The 12,106-nt window shown below is 41.1% G+C and overlaps 1 protein-coding gene across 7 annotated transcripts in view; it reads right to left on the bottom strand.

Moving 5' to 3' along the window:
- Positions 1–11,801, bottom strand: part of LOC106728453 (RNA exonuclease 1 homolog) — a 36,483-nt gene extending 24,682 nt beyond the window's left edge. For 4 of the 7 annotated variants that reach the window (XR_004319615.1, XR_004319616.1, XR_004319614.1 and 1 more), the window contains exons 1-5: positions 11,630–11,801; positions 8,931–9,004; positions 8,634–8,741; positions 7,075–7,190; positions 4,764–4,898 (exon numbers count right to left, since the gene is read on the bottom strand). Coding sequence is in view for 1 of the 7 variants with exons in the window: in XM_032479115.1 (XP_032335006.1) it covers positions 4,764–4,898; positions 7,075–7,190; positions 8,634–8,741; positions 8,931–9,004; positions 11,630–11,768 (572 nt within the window). In the remaining 6 variants the exon portion in view is untranslated. Of the gene's footprint in view, positions 1–2,426; positions 2,546–4,763; positions 4,899–7,074; positions 7,191–8,633; positions 8,742–8,930; positions 9,005–11,101; positions 11,163–11,381; positions 11,529–11,629 lie in introns of those variants that run through there. The other 3 variants (XR_004319618.1, XR_004319617.1, XR_004319619.1) reach the window with 2 other exon arrangements.
- Between the last annotated feature and the right edge of the window lie 305 nt (positions 11,802–12,106).

The following is a 12,106-nucleotide window of genomic DNA, read 5'->3' as shown; positions in this document are numbered from 1 at the left end:
TTAAGAAAGAAAGAACTGCTTACAAGAATGACAACCCCAGCACTGGGTATGGAGATACGAATTTAGTGTTAAGATCTCTAGGACACTTCCTTAAAAAAAAAAAAAAAATTGGTGAGTTGTTGATGTGAATCAGCATCAAGTAACAGCACAGCAGCCAGAATAAAGACACGTTATGCAACAGCCAAATAACCACAACTTTTATGTTAACAGAGCACACTGGAAAGTGTACAGTCACTTCCACATATTTTGTGAGGAAAACCTCTACTTCTATGTCTAACGGAAACTGTTACAATCTTGTTAGGTAATGATGTTTTTAACTCCAAGCAGTATAATGGTTCTAGGTATTCAGAGAAAAAGAAATTGAAGTAACCTGAGAAACAACCTTTGTGAAAGTCATGGACCCATGACTTCAACTTTAAAGCACCTTCCACAGTCATCGGCCCACTGCCCACAAAGATGAGTCAAATTCCAAACAGCCTAATGCCTTCCCGCCTCTACCTACCAGTCACAACTTTGAAAATCACTGGGGAAACTGAACCTTTAAAATGTAATAAATAAACCTCAACAGTGCTTTTCCTTCTCCTCTTCTCTTTGAAAGTGTCAAGAAACCTTATGTTATTGTAGAGCAAACTCTACTGCCAGCAGTGGAGGCCGAGAACTCACTGAAGCCATGCAGCAGCTTAAGATATTCTCGATAACTACCCTCCCTACACAGAAACGATATTCTCAAGCAAGTGGTTACTTCTTTCCTTTCAGGTCATCTTTCACCTTCCAGAGGACCAGTTCCATGCAGGTGGCTGCATTTTCACTTGAACTGTGACCTCCAAACAGTATAGAATATAAACTAACATGTTAGACACAGACAAGTCTATCTGCGATGTTACCCACGGGTGGTCTCAAAATGAAGTCTTGAGTTTTAACAAAATCAGCACCAGCCACTTAAGATATTATTTCACACCTAGAACAACCCCTCTGGGTTGCTTTAGAAAGGTTTCACATAAATCTAGAGGCACAAACATCTCCCTTTCCCTATGTAGCCGGTCCTCAGTCACATGGTCACTACGTTGCTATGATTGGGCAGAACATCAGTACCTTCTCCAGGTGCCTCTTTTCCAGGGAGATACCACACAACGTGACAGATCTGACAAGAAGCCAGAAATAAAGGATGCTAGAGAACGCAGTACACCTCGCTAGACAAAGGGAGCCTTAGATACAAGATTACATGCTTTTAAAAAGTAGATGGCATTTACCCAAGATATCAAGCCTACTGTTCTGGTGAAAATAATAAATGATGCCCAAGATTAAGAAAAGTCATACAGTCCGCACTTCTAAAATGGTATGTAACATTCTGTGTTTCTCTCTTTGTGTTATTCTGAGAGAACTGGGGTATTCTATCACTTTTAGAAGATTTTGTTTCACACTGGGTATTTTTTGTTGTTCGGTGAAATATTTTTACGTCCCTGGTTCAAGATTGGTTTCAAGAGAACACGTTACAAATTTTACAATAGAATTTTGTGGGAATTTAAGATATGAATATTTTGACCACAGCAGATAAAGTCAATTAAAGATCCTTTGCAAGATGATGTTGGTTAGTGTGTAACAGAGACTGAAACGAGAGAGACCTAAGGTAAAATATGTATTTTGCACAGTAAATGACGTGATCAGAGAAGCATCTGTAGAAACAGTAGAATCATAACATAATTTTAACATGCTCAAAATTAACTTTCTTTTCTATCTTGTGCAAAAGAGGGGCCGGTATGGGTAAGCATGAATGTAAAGAGTAAGTAACCTCCAGTCCAAGCCAGACACGTATCTCGTGCATCCGGCAACGTCACTAACAGGGTAGTTGGTGGCTGGACTTGTTGTACTGGAGTAACTTGTTTAATGTTGGGTATTTTTCATCAAAAAACCAAAAAGAGGAAAAGTCCTGGGAGGAAGATACATTAATCTGGTACAGAGCAAGCACATGCATAATGAATCTATTCATTTGAACTGTACATTTTCTAATGCAACCTACACTATTTACCCTGGGTAAGATGACTTGGACTCATTTGATTTTACAATCTCATTAGGTTTCATGAAAATCACATATGCGAAGAGGCACACAGCAAAATTTCTAGTGAAATTAGATCTCCACACCGACCGAAGTTTGATGCATGAATTTAAAGGCCAGGCAACTTGCTGAACAATGATGTCACCATTCTCAGCTTCACTGCTGTTTTGATGCCTGTGGAACATCTCAGACTATACCAGGCAGTGGGCAGGAAATGGTTTTTACTTAGTCAGATGCTTTAGGATTCGCTACCTTGGGAGAGAACCCCCAGGGAAGCATTTCAAACAGTGGACCTTCACCATGAGCCTCCCGATTTATGCACTCAAGTCAGACTTAGGATCCTGCTGTCTGTCAGGAACGAGCAGGCACTTACTGTCCTCCTGAATGACTGGGCAGGGAGTCAGCCACCAGGCTCCTCAGGGATCTTTTGTGAGGCAAGCCTAGCCGATGAGGAAACGTAACTGTCGTGTCTGCAACTGATGTATGAATTAACTGTCAAATGAAAGAGAAAAATGCTTTAGAAGCTCTTGGCACAGAATAAGGATACCGACGGCCGCGACAGTAACTGGAGCAGCAGTAACTCTGCTGCACAAGCAAGTAACACGAGCAGTCACGACAGGCCAGTCACTGAGCACTTCACCTGGATTCTCTCACCACAACTCGCAGGGCAACCTAATGAGGTAGGTATTTTATTGGCCATTTTTATAGCCAAAGAAGCTGAGGTTTTGAGACGTTAAGAAAGTTGGCTAAGCTGAGTTAGTACAGTAGAAAGAAATGAAATTTAAGCAGGCTGACTTCCAGGTCCACTTTCCTACCCAAAGAGCACCACCAGGGGGCAGCGTGAGTTCAGAGAGGTTCCAAAAATTACGGGGGTGAGGGGTGCAGTGGGCAGTGAAGGGTGAGCCAGGTTCCTCCCACCCTGTGACTCAGTGAAGGGGGACACACCTCAGTCCAGCGCAAGTCCCATTTCAGTGGTTTGTCTGTCTCTGGGGAGGGAGCGTGGACGAGGATTAGTCCCATCTAGATCCAAATGCCCTGTGCTTACACATGGAAGAAGGTGAGTCCATTTCCACTGAGGTTTAGCAAAGCAAGAAACACAACAGGGTGGATATGGGGGCGAGGCCTCCCATAACCGAGAGCCTGGGCTGTCAGGTCCCAGTTTGGATTCCTTGTTAGAAGAGCTGTATTTTGAAAAAGCACCGCAGAAGATTCGCCTCAGGACAAGAGTCATTTAAAGACTGAGGAGAAGAGAGGGATTGGAAATTTAATGTCCAGCACCGACTACGCCACGTCCATTAACACTTTACATTCTCACTTAATGAGTCAGCCAGCTCCTAGGCACTGGCTTCTGAGTGTTAAGCAAATAAAATAGTGATGATAGAAATAGAAAAATAGAAAAATCTATGAAAATCTGGACAGACTGATCACAAGGAATAAAGGAATGCGACGATTTGAAGTTTTCTGCTCAGGGAACCAGGTGAAATAGAATGGATCCTATAGGAAAGTCATGGAGGGAGACTGAGTTTGAGGGGTGATGTCTCAGAGGCTGAGGACCTTGTGAAGACCTTTCTTCCAGAAAACTTAGTTCCCCGACTCTCTTCTCCCACACCTGCATGGGGTCTGGGTGGAAGCACATTCTAGTTTTATCTGTCACACACAGAGACAACAGTGCTGTTTGAAACAAATATCTACACTATGAATACCAGCTTAACACAGAAAGAGGCGGACATTCACTTATAAAAATTAAATGGCCTTACTTGTATCCTTGCACTAAAGAGGAACTAGCCCTTCCCTGCAGGAAGGTAAGTCCTATCCTGGAGGCAGCTCAAACATTTAGTAAGGTCCCCAGAGTTCTAGAGCTGTGCCATGCAATGTGGTAGCCACCAACCACAGAGGGCTATTTAAATTTAAATTAACAAAATTAAAAAATCATTTTCTCAGTCACATTAGACACACTTTAAATGCCCAACAGCCACATATGGCTAGTGTCTACCATACTGGATAGTGAAAATATAGAATGGAGTGTTCTGTTGCAAAGCACTGTTCTAGAACAGGGCTGGCCACCAAACTCTTCAAATGCCAAATTGTAACATTTTAGGCTTGCAGGCCAAACTGTCTGTTATAACCCAACAATGCCATTGTAGTGGGAAAGCAGTTATAGAAAATACATACATCAGTGGGTATGGTGGCTCTGATCCAATGAAAATATTTGCAAAAACAGGTGGCTGACATGGGCCAGTGTGTGCTGACTCCTGTTCTAGAACATGGAGCCAAGAACAGATCACTTTAACCTGGTGCCTATAAAGCGGGAGATGTTCAAGTCTCATGCCAAGACAAATAAACATGCCATTTGGTCTGAGCCATTTGACTTAATGTGAGGAAGTATCTCCAAGTACATGACTAAAATAGCCTAGTAGATAAACTTAGTCTTTCCCATCTGAATATTAAAGACAACGATCAAAAACAATGTCAAAATAAAGATTTTGGTTTTATCACAACTGATGATGGACTTTCTGATGTTGACTAGCCAAATTTTAGCTATCTCACACAGCTTCTGGTTTACAACAGGCAAAGTCATCAGCACAGACAGTGATTCTTGTCTCCTTTCTCTTGTCTCAAAGGGCCAATCAAGCATCAGTGACACACAGTGATAATGAGCACCGTATTAACATACAGAATTCTGTAATAGTATAAGCCTCTAACTCTTTACCTTAAGAATGTAGAGACTATGCTCGAAGCTGTGTCCGATTCAGTGCCAGCGCTGAACAGGTTCAATAAGAAGGCCTGCACGTCGAGGACTGAGGTTTCAGTGTTCTGTAAGTCATCTTCAACCACGCCAGAAAACCTACCCCAATAAGACACAATGCACATAAGTAAAGAATGCAGCTCAGTAGATTTTATCAGCTGTAGCTGGAACACATTACTGACTCAATGTGACAAACATTTGCTGAACAGAACACAGATCTTAATGTATGACTGTCAACTACCCCTTTACTAGGTTATAATGATATAACCTAGTAAAATTTATAATTTGGATCAATAAGGTAAGGCTGGGGGTGTGGAGACATTATGACAAGTTCACGAAGTTCCTTCTCGAACTATCATCTCTGCATAATCCGAGTTTTATCAATTACAATTTAGTTAAGTAGTTAAAAACATTTAGTAACATTTTCTGGTAACAGCAACTTTTAATGAGTTTTTATGTATACGACCCATTTTTATGAACTATGAGGGAACTTAGGTTAAAAATGCTTGTTAGCAGAATTCACTATAATTACTCTCAAAATTTATCATTACAACTTTTAATTTGACCACCTTGCTTTATTGTTTTCCAAAATTATGGACATGCACATATATATTGTATATAATGTATAAATATTATAATACTAGAAACTATATACTATAGTATATACAATACATATATGTGTGCCTATCTCCCATTAAGGCAAATCTAAAGATGGGCACAGCAGAAGGAGCCCTGAGCAGAGTGCAGACAACCTGGGTTTGACCTTTGCTATTACTCTGCCATCTACTTCCTGTATTTGATTCTCAACAAGTTACTTAACATTCTGGTCTCAGTCTTCTCATCTGTCAAGTAGGGTTAATTACCAATCTTAACGGTTTATGAAGCCCCAATGAAAATACATGCAGAAAGCTGACTACCCTAGTGGTTTTTCATGAAACACATACTAAGTCAATGTTCAGAAACGTGGCCACTGCTGTGCTTTACTGCAGTTTTGGAGGAAAGCAAGAGCCAAAGTATTGCAATAGTATTTTCAACTTCATCTATGTGTTGATGTTATTGTCTCCTGTAAGGCAGCACAGTGGCGCCACCATCTGGCTTAGTTAAGGAACGTGACACATAATCAAACATTTGGATTAAGAAGAAATTATGCATGGAGAACTTGGGGTCATTTTAAAACAGTTTTTAAAGAATGCAATGCATTGACTCCATTTGACTTTCTTTTAAGGTTCAAAGGTTCTTCTATTTTTAATGCAAGCCCTTCAGCTACGATTTTGCTACTATGAATATCAGTAATTACAGTATTTCTGGACTTGTTTCAAAAAGGAGTTAGCCAAGATTCCTAAACAATGTTATTTGTCAATTATACCTCAATAAAGCTGAAAAAAAAAAGAGTAAAATAGATGGGGCTACTAGAATATGGCAAAATGAGTAGAAAAACATTTAGTAACATTTTCTGGTAACAGCAACTTTTAATGAGTTTTTATGTATACGACCCATTTTTATGAACTATGAGGGAACTTAGGTTAAAAATGCTTGTTAGCAGAATTCACTATAATTATTCTCAAAATTTATCATTACAAGTTTTAATTCATTTGACCACCTTGATTTATTGTTTTCCAAAATTATGGACATACACATATATATTGTATATAATATATAAATATTATAATACTAGAAACTATATACTATAATATATACAATACATATATGTGTGTATCAACTTATTTGTTTATATAAGTATATGTAAGTCATTTAAGTACCTTTGGATATTAAAGAAAACTGAAAACATTTTCATTCTAGAATTAGATAAGTGCCTTCTATTTTATATTTAAATAAATATATAAATATATTATGTTATATGGCCTATATGCCTTTAGGAAACCCAATTTAATTGATCGATGATATTATTGTTTCAGATGAGCTTTTTAAAAATTAAAGGCACATCTATACCATCAAAAGTTATCACTGAATTTGGATCAGAAGCATGTCATACTTTAATAAGACAGAATTTGCACTGAACCAGTTTTCTGCACGCCGTATCATAGCTATGTATACCCAGCGACATGTCCACTGGATTACAGAAATTTTTATCTAGCCAGTGTCTGCATAATTTTAGTGAGGTACTCGACAGAATATGAATATTTTTGAATAAATGAATTACAGAAACTAGTGTAACTCATGCTCTTGACTCCAATAAAAGTACCTAGGCTAAAACTCAAACTACAAGTTGAATGTTCTGCAGTCTCAAAAGCAGATCCCTTTGTATAACGCATACCTAGTGTTATAGTTAATGACTTCCTCATCTGGTTTCACAAAGGTGTCATAGACCACCTGGAGGCTGGGGTCAACCACTGTCACTCGAGTAAGTTCCAAACCTTTGGCTGTATAGCACTATAAAGACAGGTATCAAATTTATATATCATAGCAAACATTTGCTTTTAACATCTTGGACATCTTAAAGGAGTATTTCTATCTAGAATATATAATTTAATCCTATCATTCAGTTTTGCTAACAGAAGCCAGTCAGTGGAACTGACAGTCATGTAAAAGATGTTCCAAGCTTCAATTTCTCCTTAATGTTACTACTATTTCTGCTAATAAAGTAATTTCATTTTCTTGGTGTTGGCTTTACAATTGTTTCCATTAGAGACCTGTGCTATCCAACAGAACCTTCTGTCAGGATGAAATGTTCTATTTCTATCCTGTCTAATATGGTACCACTAGCCACATGTGGCTATTGAGTATTTGAAATATGGCTAGTATGAATGAGGAACTGAATTTTAAACTTAATTTTATTTTTACTGAGGTTATCACTGATTTAGAGCATGTAAGCTTCATGTGTACAACATTGTATTTTGACTTCTACATACACTATAGCATGCTTCATCACCAAAAATTTAGTTTCCATCCATCACCGTACAGTTGACTTCTGTTACCCATTTTGCCCTCCAGTAACCACCACTCTGTTCTCTTTATCACCGTGTTTGTTTGCTAGTAGATACCATATGCTGTTATAAACCTTGCTGAATGAAAAAAACGCATACTATAGTTACATAAACATGGCTCCATAGACGACAAAACGGCAATGATACCTGATTTCTAAGCCAGAGGCAGCTTTCACTGTTTACAAGTAAAGATCTAAACTTGAAGACTGAGCACTTCCCTTCTATATTTATAATAATTAAACTCCACAAATCTGGTTTCCAAATACACCAGAGAATATTTAATGTTTTGTCAAAGATGACTGTTCACATGATGTGTGACATATACAGAGCACTTTTCCACATATTAGTGTATCTGATTCTTATCACGACTGTGGAGTTATTATCAACCCTGTAATTTACAGCTTAGAGCATCCAGGAGACTTGCCTGGTAAGCACTGGAGCTTCCCAGGTCTCATGACTCCAAGTTCTGTTTTTCCCCTACAATCAATTAGTATTGATTCTCACATGAAAGATAACCCCCTACGAATACTTCACTGTCTCTATAAACAATAGCTTTTAAAAACTTATTAAAGCTTTTATGCTGATTTGGGGGATAACAGTAGTATTCATAACATTTTCCACCCATATAACGTCAGCAATTTGATGAGCAGGATAACCACTGGTTATATATAAAGAAAAATTAATAGGTAATAAAAAGAGGACCAGTGGACCAATTCCTGGCTCCATCACTAAACGTAAGAACTCCATCAGTCACTTAACTCTTTTCACCTTCAGGTGCTTCATCTGAAAATGTGTGAACGACACTGCAGAGCTATGCGTGATTGAGAGAGAAAGTCTGGGGATGTTCCCTACACATGTATAAATAAGGTAAAATATACAGCCAACGTACCACCTCGCAATTCACAGCAAATATGCTGTGATTCCCATCAGAGGGTGGAAACTTAACAAAAGTCTTCACAAAGCCCTCTAGGTTTTCTCTTTGGTCACGAACATGAAGCTGAAACAAATATCGTCAAATAAGTTACTGTATGTTTTTGCAAGAGCAATTAAGCTCATAAAAATTTCATCAACTGAAAATTAAGTGTATTAATTATATCAAGTGCTTATTGATCCCCAAGCCAAGTTCTGTGCTGGACGCAACAACTCTGGCTCTGAAACAAGCAGCATTCTGGGTGACCAGCCTTACCTTGGCGACCTGACACCCGGGTAACCCAAGGACACCTTCGCAACAGCTGTACCGTGTTTCTAAGCCACCACGGACTGCAAACCACACAGAAAATTAAAAATCACAAGCAAGCTTGACAAGACAGAGTAACTGACTCCCAGAGCATCATACCCTCAAAGACCTTTAAGGCTGTACCATGCAAGTGATCTGATGTAAAGTCAAAAACAGCATAGCTGCTGTTCTAGATATTTCATAACAAACAGGAAAAACCCGACTCCCAGAAGCAGAGTTCTCAGAGCTTACACTCCGAAGGTGACTTTTAATTGCCAATGTCCTTAATGCCTTTCTCCCTTACCTCCCTGATCATTTGTCCTGGTCCCTCAGCTCCCCTCCTGGTGTCACTTCTTCATCCTGCTTTAACCCTACCTCAACCATTGTCTCAAAAGCTTCTCCTGCTCCCAGACCTGGTCTCTGTGCTGGAGCCTCTGGATGACTGGCTCCAACCACCACCTTCTCCCTTCCTGGATCTGAGTTGTTGATCTGACACAAGACACATCACAGAGTTCCGTCTACCGAGACCACAGCATAGATGTGGTCTCCAACCTTGGCTGGACCTCCAAAATCCCGACACCCTCCTCTTCCACTTCCTTGGCCAGACGCTTTGCACATCTTCATGGCAGTCATCCCATGCCTTCTCCCCCCACCCCCATCTTTTTTTTCAATCTCACTTGCACCTGCCATCTCATCTGCACCTCATCCGTCCCAAGCCCTTCTTCCCTCTGGCCCCAGGTGACCTTCTCCCAACCGTTCCCTATAAATCCCTCTGCCTATAGGGGTTTCTGCACCAGTTTTTCTAGAAAATGTGGTCAGGTTAATCTTCCTCAAGCACATTTTCATTATATCACTTTCCTCAAATGCTTCACTTGTGGTTACTAACCAAGTACAAATTTCTCAGGCTGGCGCTGAAGGGTCCCACTTAACCAACCTTCTAGTAACTCATCCTCCCTCAACATCTCGTATCTTACCTTCTCCTGTGATGAAAAAGGGAGGCAGAGAACCAGTATTATCAGAGCATCTGCTATAAGCCAGGAATTGGACACATCAGCTCACTAAATTGCCACACAAAGCTCATTCTATGAATGTGGAAACAAAAGCTCAGACAGCTTAAGAAACTTGTTCAAGGTCTCAGAGAAAGGAACTGGTGAGACAGCCCAGAATCTCAGGTCTGCTGGCTCCAAAGTCACGTTCTGTTCGTCATGCTGTGTGGTCTACCTACTCCACACCGGGATCAGTCTGCTACTCTCATTCTTCTTCAGTGTCTTCCTCTTTTTCTTCTCTTTTCAAATTCACACCCCTCCCACCCTCTACAACGAAGCCCTCCATGCTTTAAACACTCAGGTAAAACCTGTCTGATTTACTTTACTGCATTATTTGTTCATGAATTTATCCTGTAATTTCATTGTATCCACTGTTCCTCTCAGTTCCTCTGCCCTGCTTTATTATCTTCATAGCATTTATTACAGTATCGTTCTATTGATGTCTGTATCTACATACCTAATTCATGTGCTCCCCGACCTAATCCAACAGACATTGACAGCATTTATGTGTTAGGTACCCTGCTAAGGGCTGGGCAGACAGCAGGGAGCAAAAAAGATGGACAGTCCCTCCAAAAGCTCACCGTCTTTTGGAGATGACAGATAAATGACTACATCATTACAAAGGCAGTGATGGGGCACTGCGGTGGAAGAGGGAGGACATATTTTAGAGAGTGTAGTTGGGAAAGAACCCTGCAGGGGTCACATTTAAGCACAGACCTCAAGGATGAGAAAGAACAGCCATGTGAAAAGGAGAGGGGACAGGAGGGAAGAAGACTCCAGAAAGGTGGCCAGTGTGGTATGAAGGTAACTACAGTAAGGGGTACAAGATAGGGGGGCAGAGCCCAGATTTGGCAGGATTGACAAAGCAGGGGAGTGATGTAAACAAAACTGATTTAAAAATTATTCTTAGGTGAGAAACAGACAGGGGAGGGGCACAGGCAGAGAGAGGAAAGGAGGCAGCGGGGAGCGAGCCACGGAGGGCGCTGCAGTAGGTCAGGGCAGAGACGAGGGTGGTGCGGCCCCGGTGGGGGCAAGACAGGTGGGGAAGACCAGGTTCTGGAGACATTCTTGAAGTAGAACAAATGGGACAAGTACCTGCTGAGCTGAAAGGGGCACCAAAGGGAGATGACGATGATGATGACGCCGCCCAGGTTTTCTGGTTTGAGTAGCAAAAAAAACAAAAAACACCATGTGCGTGACCGCAGGGAATGTACTGTGCTGGAGAAACCCCGGGGGCTGGCGGGGCAAGGACTCGAGCATTTCTCTTCACTCACACGAGGAGGGGGGTGGTGGGGATGGGGCAAGGAACGGAAGCTGTCAGCAAACAAATTATTGTAATACTGGCCTGCGGAAAGCAGGTGTGATCAGGAGGTACCTGACTGACTTGCGGTCACAAAAAGGCAGAAGAGTTGTCACAACCAGACAGGTCTGGGGCCAGCGAGCTCCAAAGTTAACAAGTGATGGTCCCAGCCAAGTAGGTATTTGTAACTCACCGCTGAATCGACAGTTTCTCTTTACTGAACTGTATTTAACAAATACACTGAACTGAGTAATTTATTCCACTTTTCTCTCAATTTGGCACTGGCTGGTCACATAAATGAAACCGAACCACCAAATACTTGCCTTTATGACTGAACGCTTGGCCAGAGTGGTAGTGATGCTCTTCCACCCCGCTGTGCTTGCCCGCAGGAGTCACGCCATAGATTTTCCTACATCGACAGTAGATCTTCTTAGAAGCTAAAACAAAATAAGAATTATTCATGAACAGATGGGAGGTGGCGGGACAAGGACCAGAATGCAGGGACTTGCCTTTGCTGTCTCAATCCTGTCGTGAGCACATACCCAGTGTGATCACAAAGGAACAGCATTTTTCAAAGGAGTCCTTGCAGGTGAGTTGCTTCTGGCATCAGGGCTGCATTCTCCTGCCTGCCTCCAGAGTCAGCCCAGGGCCAGGCAACTGTGGTTTAAGCACCACAATCTGACTGTCGCTAACTTGATTAGTCAATGACTCCAGTACATGCTATCTCCTGAATTAGGACCATTGCTTCCTTTTAGCCATAAAGTGATCTGTTTATTAAGTCATTGAGAGGCTATCTGGGC

This window comes from Camelus ferus, chromosome 4, assembly GCF_009834535.1.
Source record: "Camelus ferus isolate YT-003-E chromosome 4, BCGSAC_Cfer_1.0, whole genome shotgun sequence".
NCBI lineage: Eukaryota > Metazoa > Chordata > Mammalia > Artiodactyla > Camelidae > Camelus > Camelus ferus.
The sequence above is the reverse complement of the archived record's forward strand: the minus strand, read 5'-3'. Positions and strand labels throughout refer to the sequence as shown.